This window comes from Myotis lucifugus, unplaced genomic scaffold (assembly GCF_000147115.1).
Source record: "Myotis lucifugus unplaced genomic scaffold, Myoluc2.0 scaffold_563, whole genome shotgun sequence".
In the NCBI taxonomy this organism is placed as follows: Eukaryota; Metazoa; Chordata; class Mammalia; order Chiroptera; family Vespertilionidae; genus Myotis; species Myotis lucifugus.
Window position 1 is genome coordinate 84,314 of NW_005871611.1, and position 12,291 is coordinate 96,604.

Consider the following 12,291-nt stretch of genomic DNA (forward strand, 5'->3'; position numbering starts at 1 on the left):
CCTCGCAGGCTCCTCAGCCTCCGCACCTTCCCTAGTGCCTCCCTGTCGGCCTCCTGGCCGCGCCGACACCCTCCGCAGCACAGAGCCGGGCGCGCCTGTTCCTAAAGCGGACATTGGGGCTGCTTTTTCGGGGGCGGGGGGGGATGCTGATCTCCCCGGGACAGGCACGCCTCCCGAGTTGTGAAGCCGTGTACCTAGCGCGGTCCCCGCCCGTGTTCCCCACAACCCCTTTACCAGGATCCTTCTATCCCTGCTTCTTCCTTGGCCTCCACCTCTTCTTTCCGGCAACCTTTCCCTAACCCGCTACCGAACTCTTGAACCGCCACCTCCCCGGCATTTATCAGATGCCTGCCCGCCCCGCCCCACCTAGGAGAGCGTTCACACGCCCGAGGACGATGTCGGGGCTCTGGCACCGGGTGTTTCTACGGCTGCTCCTCGGCCGCAGGGGGGTCACTGACTGCGGAACAAAGGCCCGCGCTCGCGCGAGGGGCCCCCGCTCGGAAGCCGCGTGCCCGGCCCCGGGGGTCCAGCCCGGGAGGACCCCAGCTCCCGGGGCATCGCACTCGGAGGAAGGGGCGGGCCTACGGTCGCCTTAAGGAGGGGTGGAGCTGGGCATATTCGCTGCGGGGGGTTTAAAAGAGAGTCGAGGTCGACTCTGTTCTATCGCTCACTTTAAACGGGTCTGGCTTAGTTCGGTTCTGCCCCGTAAGCACCTGCAGGGCGGGCTGCGTCCAGCCGCGGGGGGCGGTTAACACCAGCGCCGCAGGTCGAGGCTCGCACCATCCCGGCGTCGGGCTAAGGCCAGTTCCCTATCCTTCACCGAGAGGGAGGGGCGGCCCCAAGTTTTGCTCCCTACGTCACCGAAGGAGGCCGGAGCCATTTTGAACCCTGCGACCCTAGTTTTGCCCTTTTCCCCCGAGCTCTTCGCCGTCTCTTCCGATCTCGGCCAATTAGGAGCTCAGGAAACGGGCCAATCGGGCGAGAGATGCCACAACCCGAGGACTCGGAGGAGGCTGAGCCGAATCCTTTGAACCCGAACCCAGCCAATTGTAGAGCAGTCACCATGACGACGAGATAGAGGTGCAGGGTGGGCCCAGAGAAAGCTCAGCGCTCACGGGATTGGTCCACCCCTTCCCGCCGCCTGCTGAGCACGCGCACTGCCTGACCACCATTCTCTGTCGAGTCCAGCCAGTCAATTGCTTTGGAGTCATACGCTCCAAAGCCCAATAGGAATCCGGACCTTCTATGAAGGAGGAAGTAAAGGAAAGCAAGGGCAGTCCCGAACCAATTGCTTCTGGCCTTGGGATATGACTGGCAGCTGCCCAGACGAATAAAGCTTCCCTGGCCCGGCGACGGGCGAATGGCAGAGCACGCCCGCGACGGCGACGGCGACTGCGAGAGCCAATAGTCATAGTGCAAGGGCAGGGCCGCGCAAACCTCTTCCTCCCCCGCCTCTGGACCAATCCTTTATGGTGCATCCTGTGTGATTGGCAGGCGCTCAGACCAATCGTGATTAAAAAACCTTGAAGCCTCCCCAACGATCGTGAGCGGGAGGCGGTTTCTTGTTTGTTGGGGCTTGTATTTGTGTGTTTGCGGGGACTTCGGGGTGCGTGGGGGCGACACCGAACGGGCCATGGCAGCAGCGGAGGAGGAGCATGGGGGCCCCGAAGGGCCAAACTGCGAGCGGGGCGGGGCGGGCGCGACCTTCGAATGTAACATCTGTCTGGAGACGGCTCGGGAGGCTGTGATCAGTATGTGTGGCCACCTGTACTGGTGAGAGCCGGGAAGCGGGCGAGAGGAGTGGGGCTCACCTCCGTATGCGGGAGGCTGGGGGCGGGGGGTCACGCATCATACGGGTAATCGGAGGGCACAGCCCCATGGGTGAGCCCGGTCTTTCCGGGTGTGTGAGGGTGGGAGGGTCACGTCTGTACGACCAGACCTGGGACAAGCGGAGGCACAGGAGTTGGGAGCTGGAGCGATAGTGTTTCGGAGAAACGGGGGGAGGGTGGACGGCGCCCATCTGTATAGGGGCGACCCGAGCCACCTTACCCCAGGTGAGAGAGGGGTCCTAGCCACGCAGGCGGGGACGCATTAGACCCAGCGGACAGGGAGGCATTAGCTGAGAGGGGGAGAGCTGGGGAATGTGGGACCACATTCGGGGGAGCTCTGTCAGGGGCGGGGTGCCCGGGGGACAAGGGCACCTGGAGGGACGGCCGTAAGAGGTGGAAGGATTGTGGCAGTCGGGGCTTGATGTGCCTGGAGGAGAGGGAAAGGAGTGGGGGCGGGTGGTGCTAGTTAGGAGGGTAGGTTTGGGAGTGATGGATGTGGGCAGGGATGGGGCTGGGACTGAAGGAGGAGACCTGGGAAGGGGTGGTTGGAAATAATTGAAAGTTAAGTCAAAAGGAGACGGGAGGGATGAGCGTGTGTGTGTGTGTGTGTGTGTGTGTGTGTGTGTGTGTTGGGGGGGAGGGTTAAGCGTTTTGAGGGTGGATGGAACTTTGTGTTGGGAGATTAGAAAAGCAGGAGGGCCAGGTTGGCTGGCATGGTGGAGGCGGCAGACAATATGAAAAGACACAGCTGGTGGTACCTGGGAATTGGGCGTTAGGGGGACCCTGAGGCGGGTCTGTGTCTCCCTTTCCTGTAGCTAGTTTGACCTTTTTTTTCCCCCCATCCAGTTGGCCCTGTCTTCATCAGGTGCGTACTCGGAAGAGATGAAGAGGGAGTTGGGGAGGTCTGAGGAGCTGGAGGACCTGCTGTATACTGGCAACCACTTCATTTTTCCCCCCAGTGGCTGGAGACACGGCCAGAGCGGCAAGAGTGCCCAGTGTGTAAAGCTGGCATCAGCAGAGAAAAGGTTGTGCCCCTTTATGGGCGAGGGAGCCAGAAGCCCCAGGACCCCAGGTGAGAGAGAGGAGGTGCTGAGGGAAGGGGGAGCCTTCCTCCCTGGGAGGGGGTGTGGAAGTGGAGACATTTCCTGGTGATGGCCCTCTCTTCTTCCTCAGATTGAAAACTCCACCCCGCCCGCAGGGCCAGCGACCAGCTCCCGAGAGCAGAGGGGTGAGTGTGGTCTGATGGTGTCCGTCCTTGCTAAGGCCTCGCGCAGCCCACCCTGACGTTCTCTGCCTCCGTAGGGCTTCCAGCCATTCGGCGAGACCGGGGCCTTTCACTTCTCATTCGGTGTGGGTGCTTTTCCCTTTGGATTTTTCACCACCGTCTTCAATGCCCACGAGCCATTCCGCCGGGGTGCAGGTAAGAGCCATCCCTCAGCCCCTGCCAGGGAGCCCCCCCCCCCGCCCCCGAATCCCCTCAAGCCCCTCCTGGCCCCAGAGTAGATGCTTCTGCCACAGCTTTCCTTTCTCCTCCAGGTGTGGATCTGGGACAGGGTCACCCGGCTTCCAGCTGGCAGGACTCCCTCTTCCTGTTTCTCGCCATTTTCTTCTTTTTCTGGCTGCTCAGTATTTGAGCCATGTCTCCTTTCTGCCCACCTCCAGCCAGAGGAGAATCAGTATTGGGGGTCCCTGCTGACCCTTCCTCACTCCTGGGCCCTCCCCCCAGCCCCTCCACTTCTGCTGGCCACTCTCCGGGCGGGTGTGGGTGGCGTGCGTCTGCGCAGAGGGCCACAGGACAGAGAAGCATCCTCTGACGGCGCACGCACTCGCACTCACTCCGCGGCAGCGCCTCCCAGCGCTGGGAGAGGAGGGGGCTGAAGAGAAGGTCTGTTTCTCTTTCCTCATCCTGTGCGTTCCCCCCATTTCTTGATTTGATTTTGAAAGGTGGGCAAGGCTCCCTCTGACTCTCCCTGACTTCTCCCTTGATTTAATTTAATTTTCTCTCCCCAGTACCTACTGTGGGTTCTGACTAAATGCTCCCTTCTCCTCACTGACTCCTTTATCACAAACTCAATAAACCAGTTGAGATGTATTGATGGGAACTCTGCCCACCTTTGGCCTTCCTCCCCTTCCTCCCCTTCCGGAACATCCCCCACTTTGAGTGGGTGTTGGTGTGGTGTGGGGACGTCCTCAGGGCTGTAGGGAGTGAGGGTGTCACACACATACACACACACACACAAGAGCAAAGGGAGAAGGTTATGTCAGGTGTTTACTCATCGCTATTTGTGGGAGGCTCTGGTTGTGAAAGGGAGTTAGGTGAGGTGAGCAGAGGTTATACAAGGGAGAAATGGTCTGGGGCCAAAACAGGGTAGGGAAAAGAAAAGGGAGCCGAGGGATGGGGTGGCCAGGGGCCCCTCAAGGCCCTCCTGCACTGCTCTCGGCTGCATCCGGCTCCTGGGACTGATGGAGCTCTGCCCGCTCCTCCTCCTCCTCCTGGTTTTCTGGGGCCTTCCTGGGGAGGAGGCGTGGGGAGCGCTCTGCATGTGGCCCTGCACTTCCCCCACCCCTCTCCTGGTGCCTGGAAGCCCAAGACCAGGTGTCCAGCTTCCTCCACTCACCTCTCCTCTCCTCGGCGGCGGCGCCTTTGCCACACGATGGCCCCAATGAGCAGGGCGGCTGCCCCCAGGCCTCCCAGGATCCCCAGGGCCAGGGCTATAGTTCCCAGCCCAGGCCCTCCCACGGAGCCTGTAGGGAAAGGGGTGGTTGAGGGCCCAGCCCCACCCTCCTTTCTTGTTGATGGTCCCCCCACTCACATTGGGGTGTGTCTGCTCCTTTGACCTGCTCCGGCCCCTCACCTGCAGTTGGCCCCTCCTCGCCTGTTTCTGGAAACAAAGTCAGAGCAAGTCAGAAAGGAAGGCGTCAGGCTGGGAGGGCTCCGGGAGTGTTTCCTTTTTTTAGCTCAGAGTCGGGAGGGGACAGGCTGGGCTGCTCTCTTGGTAGGGTTTGGGGGCGTAGCCGAGGCCTGGGTGTGGGTGCACTGAGGGTGGAGTGTGGTGGCTCTTGGGGACAGTGCCAGAATGGGGTAGGTAACTGGAGCCTGCACAGGCCCCTGGGGTGTGGGTGGGGAGAGGTCTCACCGATGATGCTGATGCTGACAGCGCGGCTCTCCTGGGGCCCATGGCTGGGGTGGGTGGCCACACAGCTGTAGGTTCCTTGATCCTGAGGCCCTACCTCAGGGAGGAGCAGCACTGGGCTGGGGGGAAGGGGCAGGGGGGTGCCCTGGATGGGGGAGGGGGACAGGAGGCTATTACAACCCAAGTCCATACATCTCCTAGCCTATTGGTCCACATCCTCAGATACCCTGTCTTCTTCCCCAGCTCCTTGCCGGCCTCTGCATGCGCTCCCTGCCCTCCCGGTTGCCAGTTACGTCTCTGCCTCCCAGCCCCTCCCCAGGTCACTCACGTCCTTGACCCAGTGGATTTGAGGAGGGGGCTGGGAGGAGGCTTCACAGGTCAGGGTCACCGTACCACCAGGAGCCACTGCTCCGCCTTCCGGCTCCACCACCAGTCGGACCTCTGGAGGCACAGGCTCCGGGGCTGGGGAGGCACGAGGCTGAGAGTTACTCCGCTGTGCAGCCCGGTGGCCATACTGTCAGAAGGTACTCACCCACCTCTGGGCTCGCCCTGGACGCTGAGCTGGATGGGTGCTGTGTGCAGGGCTCTGCGCCGGGGACGGCCGGGGCTGAAGCTACAGGAGAAGGCGGGGTGGGGCGCTCCCCCCTGCGCTGGGGTCACCGTCAGCTCTGACTGGAGTGTGAAAAGCCCTGTCTCAGGGTGTCTCCTGGTCTCTTCCTTCACAGACACGCCTAAGGTGGAGGAAGAGGCAGGTGTCCCAGGGCGTGTGGGGGAGGGATCAGGAAAAGGCAGCTGGGAGGGGAAGCTTGGGACTCACCTTTGCCATCAGGTATCAGGGGCTTCCCGTCTAAGTGCCAGCTAAGAGTCCCTGCAGGGTAGCCCCCCTCAGACACACATGTCCCCACCTGGGGAAAGAGTGACCTCATCAGCTTTGAAAGTAAGAGACGCCACGCACACGTCCCCGGCTACCCGTCCCGTCCCGTCCTCAGGACCACTCTGCTCCCCTTTCTTCCGCTACCTTATTGGGGACACCAGCCTTGAGTTCCGAGGCGGGATCGACAATTTCTGGCTTCCCAGGGATCTCTGAGGAGGGAAAACTCAATCAAAAGCTGGGGCTTTGAAGACTCTCCCACCACCAGGGCCAGCCAAGGAGTCGAGGGCTGGGGGTGAAGGCTCTTCCTTAAACGAGGGGTGGGCCTTGGGGAAGGCCCTGGAGCCCTTACGGTAGACTCGGACTTGGTAGTTGGACTTGATCTCCTTTCCTTTCCGGCTCATGGCCCGGCAGCGGAAAGTCCCCTCATCCGGGATCCCCACAGCCGGCAGGAGGAGGGAGCCATTGGGGAGGACTCGAGCCACGCTATCCCAGGGGCTCCCCTGGGGAGACAGGACCTTCCAGGCTTCTGTCCTGCCTGTGTGCTGGGGACAGAGGAGAGGCCCGAGTCACGCACGCCCTTTGGGAAAGGATCCTGAGGCTGGAGCTGGGGAGGCTGTGCCCGGAGCCCCACTTACCAGTTTCCATTCCAGCTGCTGGGGTGGTTTCCTGGGAGCACCCTTACAGTTGAGCACCAGCGGCTTCCCGATCGGGGCTGTGACGTTCTGACAGCCTGCCACTGTCCCTGGGAGAGGGCAGCAAGGTGGAGGGGCTGGAGGGAGGCGGGCTGGTGAGACTGGCACAGGGTGGGCAAGGGAACTGGAGGAGCGTGAGGGTCCAGGGAAGACCTGGGAGGGGCCGAGTGCCTTCCACAGGTGGGGGCAGTGGCTCACCCCACAGACCGAGGACCAGCACCCAGGCTCCAGCCGTGGCCCCTGCCGCCATCCTGCCTCCTGTCCAGGCTCCTGGCTGTCTGCCTCTCGCTGCTGTGGCCACTGCCCTAGGTGGGGCTTGTACCCTCTCCCCTGCCCCCATCTCCCGGTCCTGTCCTGGCACAGGGAATGCTAGGAATTCATGACTCTCGGATAAGAGTCCTTCAGATACTAGAAACAGTGATCACCCCACCCCTGGCACTGCCACACTTGTGGGGGTGGGGAGTGCATCTTCTAGGGCCTCTCAGGCCCTCGGACCCCCAACCTGACCATCAGTCTGCCGAGGGCTACCTGGTGGGCCACCGGAGCCCATCTTCGGACACAAGGTTGCCAGGCCAAAGGGTTCAGGCCAGGCTGTCTCCCATGGCAGAGGCCCGGCTGAAACATGGGGCCTGGGCGGTGAGGGCAAGGCTGGTAGACTCAGGGAAAATCCTTTTGGGCTTTTATGAAGAGAAAAGTATTTTCTTCCTGGGGTTTTTGATTTTGAAAATAATTCTCAACTAAACCCAGGGGAAAAATTTCTTTATTTAAAACTGCTTTTTTTTTTCCTGTGAAACTATAAGTTTACAAGTGAGGAGAGAACTGCCCAAACCCGTGCCGGCGCCTCCCGCCCCCGCCCAGCAGTCCCAACCTGCCCACAGTCCTGCTGGGTCTCTGACGGGAGGGCTTCCACGGTGACAGTCTGTGAAATCCTGGCGATGTTGGAGGGGTTCAGGGCCACGGATGGGGCAGCAGTGACTTGACTTCCCTCTGTACCTGGCTTTTTGCAGCCTCTGTCCTCTCCCTACCCTCATGATTTTGGACTGAGAACAAAGATACCTCATTTCTGGGGAAACTGAGGGAGATACATACACACAAGCACCCCAACCCATTCTTATTTCACAATAACCCTTCCCCCTTCTCCCCTCCAACCTGCAGAGTTAAAAAAAAAAAAGACATGTCACAGGGGAAGGTGGCACTGCCTCCAAGTGACTGTGCCCAGCCCTGCCCAAGGGGTGAGAGAGGAGGGAGAACAGGCCACCAAGCAAGCGCCCAGCTGCCTCCCCACCTTGGGCAGCAGGAGCTGCCTCCGCAGCAGAGAACTCGCGGGGTTTTAAAGCAGAGGAGGGGACCTAAGTGATCTGGGGGGCGGGCCTGGCGCCCTGCTAATGTACTTCTGTGGACAGGAGCCAGCCGGGCCTCTGCACCGGTTCTGCTGGCACCCCTTTCACTATCACCCCTAATATGGGAAAGCCAGTAATTAAGATAAAAAGAAATCAACATATAAAAACATCTACTTCCCCAAACTCAATTAAAAATGAAGAACCAACAACAAAACACCCCCAAAATACAGATGGATCCCAGGGATTTTTTCTTCCCTAAAAAAGAAGGTTCAAACCCCAAACCCAGTTAACAATTCCCAATTCCCTAAAGTAGCAGAAACTCCCTCCGAGGTAGATATCTGAGTCAGACACTCTCGTTCACCGAGCAATTCTATTGGTTTAAGATGAGCTGCATATGAGGTAATAAAGCCGTCTGGAGGGGGAGGGGTGGAGGCCTGGGGCGTGGCCAGGTCATCTGTCCAGAAGTTGTGTCCCCATTTTTGGCATCTCTGGTAGGTAGGGCAAGGCTGGCGTCTCCACAGATCCCAGAGCAGATAAGGGGTGGGGGAGGGAGAATGGGTGAACCCAGAGAGAGAGAGAGAGAAACAGAATAGTCATATATGTGTCCATGAGAGAGAGAAACAGAATAGTCGTGTACGTATCTATGAGAGAGAGAGAGAGAGAGAGAGAGAGGTTCTGAAAGATAGGATTCTGGGTGTTTCTGTATAAGAAATGGGGAGAGAAGAGGCTTGAAAAGAAGGGAAAAAAGGGGAGACAGACCCCACCTTCCCTTTAGGGGACCCCCTTCTCCTTGCCATGTAGTCAGCAACCCCAGCACTGAGTCGGCTGGGGTAGGGCGACCCCATTTGCCCTTCTCCATCTTGTGCTTCTCCTGTGTCTGGGGCTTGTCCTCTGGATGCCTTTGTCCTCTCGTCAAGAGTCACCTCTGAGCCCCCACCCTGTGGCCTGAGGGGTGAGATCAGTTGGAAGTGTCGGAATGAACGCTCCCTGGCCCCTCTGTTGGGGACGTCACTGAGGACGGGGTCACAGCCTCCTGCCAGCCGCCGTTCGCCTGGAAAGAAGACAGTTGGGGTGAGGCTCTGAACCTAGTGGGGGCAGCGCTGCCGGGAAGGCACTGGTGCTGGGGAGGTGGGGGGGCTGCAGGGGTCCGCTCACCCTCATTTCCCGGGGGCTGTACATCTGGCCTCCCCCGAGGCTATCTCCGTAGCCCCCGGGGCCCATCGAGTGTCGGAGTGACTCCACCTACGGTCAGAGGCAGGCATGACAGACAGTGAGACGCCTCAGAAGGCACCACTGGCGGGCTGAAGGGGGGAGCCGAGTGTGGGGAACCTGCTCGGAGAGGGGCATCTGACCTGGGAGGCAGGGTACGAGTCTCCGTTGAGCCCGGGCATCCCCAGAAACATGTCTCCGGATCCTGAGAGGTTGAAAGAGCCGCCAGAGCCTTGGGGGAGCAGAGAAGGAATTAGGGACGAAAAGTCTGTGTGGCAGACAGACACACCACCGTTTCCCAAAAGCCCTCGGAACTAGCCCTGTGGGGGGTGCCGCTGTGCGCACACTCCACTCGGCAACAGCAGCATCAAGGGCCAGCTCCCAGCCTCCCGGCCACTGGCTGGAAGAGAGGCAAGACGTAACTCGGCTGGAGTGGCCTGTGTCCCTGACATCCCCACCCCATCTCAGCTTGGTCTCTGTTACCCCCAGAAGCCCCCCCCTATGATCCTGCCTAGATAGGAAGTGGGAACAAAAGCAGGAAGTGTGCAAAGCAGCCAGCCAGGCTGGCCGAGGGCTCCACCTGCGGAGGAAGGGGGTGTCGGGGAGCTGGTGCGGCTGTGGCCCCCCTGGGTGACAGACACGGCGGTCTTGACAGCATAGATGTTTGCCTCCTCTTGAAACTTCCCGATGTTTTTCTTATAGCGAATCCGCTTGTTGCCAAACCAGTTGGAGACCTGGGGGGTGTTGGGCAGAAAGGAGGGTCAGCTGGAGACCTTTCCCTCCGTATGACCCTCAGTCCACAGGGCCGGCGCTTCCTGCTGAAACTCCTCCGGTACCTGAGAGACGGTGATGCCACACTTCTTGGCGAGCTCCTCCTTAGCCTCCTCACTGGGATACGGGTTACTCAGGTGGGAATAGAAATACTCATTTAGGACCTCGGTGGCCTGTTTGCTGAAGTTGCGGCGTTTCCGTCTACAGAGGAGGGAGAAGGGCGGTGAGGACTGCCGGGCCAGCAGGGTCTCTATGCTGCTGGCTCCCGGGGCTTGGGGGACGGGAAGGAGCCCGGGGGCGGGCAGCCTGGGCCTCACCTGGCGTCCAGGAACCGGGAGCGCAGGATCATGACGGCCTCGCAGGTGCTCTGCTTGAGCTGCATCTGGATGGCGCTGAACTTCCGGTGGATGATGCTCACCATGCGCTCCATCTCCTTGGGTGCCACGGGCCGCGTGCGGCTCTGCTCCCTCAGCAGGTTCATGACGTGGGTCGTGAACTCGTTGCATGCCTGCGGGGGGGCCGGTGGGCTGTGAGGAGCCCTTTGGCCTTGGGGTCCCCCCTGAGGAAGCCCCACCACCCACTCCAGCCTCCTCGCCTCACCTGCTCATACTTCTCCAGCTCTGAGTGGTAGATGTGGCGGATCTGGGCGAGCTTGCTGCGATAGTCCGAGTGTTCGATGGAGTTGTCAGGGGACACGCCGCCCCCGGAAGCTGCTGCGGCTGCAGCTGCTGCCGCCGAGCCCCCCCCTTTCTCAGGCCCAGCCACACCTTCTGCCAGAAGCATGTTGTCCAAGCGCATAAGCTGGGGGTCCACGGGCTCCTCCTCCTGGGAGCTTCGGATGCTGAGGCCTAGCGCGGGCGAGTGGACTTAGGGACCCGGGGACCCCCACACCCAGTCCTCTGCCCTCCTGAGACCCGAGTTTCTTTGGTTCCCTCCCCAGTACCCCCTGGACACCTCTCTGACCCCCACTCTCCGCAGGGCTCCACGCTGTCTAACTCTTGGCCTGAGCGTCTGGGGAACGGTTCCCCGCGTACCGGTCTTCTCCTTGATCTCACACAGGACGCTAAAGAGCGCTGGCTTCATCCGGTGGCAGTTCAGGGCGTGTTTCCTTGGGGGAACAAGAGAGAAAAGTTTAGCTACAGGAACGTAAAGGGGGACCATGAGGTGAGAGGGAGCCTGGGAACAAGGAGGCGGGTGGAAAGGGGTGGGGTTCATGGGGCGAGATTAGCTCTCACAATGGGGACGTGGGGAAGCTGCTTGGCACCCGCCACCCAGGGAAGGTGGGGGCAGCAGGCTGAAGGCCCCGTGGGCAGCTGGGGGCTGTGGGAGACGGTCTAGAAGGGTGCAGAGGGGGAGTTTGGGGGTGACTGCAGATATGAAGGTGACTAGGTCGATTTCAGAAAAAGAGATGGAGACTGGGGAGAAGAGTCAGAGTTTGAGGTGCCAGAGAGGGGTTAGGGGTGCCGAGCTAAAGTGGAGGGATCGGCAGAGATGTGTGTGGAGGGTCCTGGGCTGAGCAGGGGTGGAGGGGGGTGAGGACACAGGGAGGCTGGGCCCTGGCCCAGAGGAGAGGCAGGAACTCTGGGGAGGGGTGTGGAGGCCCCCAGGTCTGCAGGGGAGGGGGGGCTGAGTGGAGCGTCAGGGGAGGAGCCAGAGGGGGCTCTGGAGAGGGAAGGGTGGGTCAGGGGGCTGGGGGGCCAGTGAGAGGTTAGGAGAGGGGGTGAGGCCACCTGGGGTTCCCCTCCTTAAGGTTTCAGGGCCTGGGGGTGAAGAAAGGTGTGAGAGGAGTCACTTATCTGGGGGTTCCGGGAGCAAGGAGGAGAGAGCTGTGGGATCCTGGAGTTGGGGGGTTCGGAGACCGAGCTGTGAATGGGCTTCTGCCCGTCTGTGGGGTGGGGGTGGGGGCGGAGGCACTCACTTGGCCTGGGCCTCGTCCAGGCTCTGGTCCGTGATGGTCATTATCTGCTGCAGAATGTCCCCGATGTCCTGCTTCCCGCGGCCTCCCGGGACCCCCCCGCCACCCCCTCCGGGGTCTCCGCCACCGGGAGGCTCGCCAGGGCCCCCAGGCTCCGCACCCACCAGCCCCAGGCCCCCCCGGCCCCCGCCTGGAGGGGGCGGCCCCAGCAGCCGCTCGTCCATAGTGGGGGGGGCCCAGAGGCCCCCTCCCCGTCCCGCCCCTCCCCCGCCGGGTTACTTCCCCCCAAACTCGCCGGGGCCGCTGCTCCCTCCGCCCCGACCCCCGCCCGTCTCCCCGTCTCCTGGCTCCCCCGGGGGTTCACCCCGGCTCTGAAGGGAGACCTGGGGTACCGGCTGGGCCCCCCACAGGAGACCCCGGCCCCCGGCGGCGGAGAAAATGGAGCCGGAGAGAGAGGAGGCCCAGGCGGGGGTGTGTGTGAGTAAGAGGAGAGGAGGGAGGAGGGCGAGGGAGCGGGGGGAGGGGAG

At 61.4% G+C, this 12,291-nt stretch overlaps 4 protein-coding genes across 6 annotated transcripts in view; 1 reads left to right on the top strand and 3 right to left on the bottom strand.

Moving 5' to 3' along the window:
- AGPAT1 (1-acylglycerol-3-phosphate O-acyltransferase 1) overlaps positions 1–905 on the bottom strand; it is an 8,645-nt gene extending 7,740 nt beyond the window's left edge. Inside the window, exon 1 of one of the 2 annotated variants that reach the window (XM_006104374.3) lies at positions 672–905. The gene's annotated coding sequence lies outside the window, so the exon portion shown is untranslated. Of the gene's footprint in view, positions 1–234; positions 306–671 lie in introns of those variants that run through there. The other variant, XM_014446735.2, reaches the window with a different exon arrangement.
- A 605-nt stretch (positions 906–1,510) lies between these two features.
- RNF5 (ring finger protein 5) lies at positions 1,511–3,931 on the top strand. Its single transcript, XM_006104378.3, has 6 exons — positions 1,511–1,773; positions 2,676–2,694; positions 2,789–2,901; positions 3,003–3,057; positions 3,132–3,249; positions 3,366–3,931. Exons 1-6 carry the CDS (start codon positions 1,634–1,636, stop codon positions 3,461–3,463), a joined length of 543 nt encoding a protein of 180 aa, XP_006104440.1. The 5' UTR covers positions 1,511–1,633; the 3' UTR covers positions 3,464–3,931.
- A 166-nt stretch (positions 3,932–4,097) lies between these two features.
- Positions 4,098–6,779, bottom strand: AGER (advanced glycosylation end-product specific receptor). Its single transcript, XM_006104382.3, has 11 exons — positions 6,728–6,779; positions 6,473–6,579; positions 6,187–6,379; positions 5,982–6,046; positions 5,781–5,868; positions 5,500–5,694; positions 5,292–5,425; positions 4,967–5,108; positions 4,685–4,711; positions 4,448–4,574; positions 4,098–4,341 (listed from the first exon to the last, which is right to left on the bottom strand). Exons 1-11 carry the CDS (start codon positions 6,777–6,779, stop codon positions 4,245–4,247), a joined length of 1,227 nt encoding a protein of 408 aa, XP_006104444.2. The 3' UTR covers positions 4,098–4,244.
- Positions 6,780–7,271: 492 nt separating this feature from the next.
- PBX2 (PBX homeobox 2) lies at positions 7,272–12,262 on the bottom strand. 2 transcript variants are annotated; one of them, XM_006104380.3, is made up of 9 exons: positions 11,768–12,262; positions 10,884–10,957; positions 10,450–10,697; positions 10,167–10,357; positions 9,915–10,050; positions 9,659–9,812; positions 9,222–9,310; positions 9,025–9,111; positions 7,272–8,920 (listed from the first exon to the last, which is right to left on the bottom strand). In XM_006104380.3, the coding sequence occupies exons 1-9, from the start codon at positions 11,986–11,988 to the stop codon at positions 8,828–8,830; spliced, it is 1,293 nt and encodes a 430-aa protein (XP_006104442.1). In that variant the 5' UTR covers positions 11,989–12,262; the 3' UTR covers positions 7,272–8,827. The 2 variants fall into 2 exon arrangements, with proteins under 2 accessions (XP_006104442.1, XP_023601428.1); XM_023745660.1 differs by lacking the exon at positions 9,025–9,111 and having other exon boundaries at positions 11,768–12,003.
- Between the last annotated feature and the right edge of the window lie 29 nt (positions 12,263–12,291).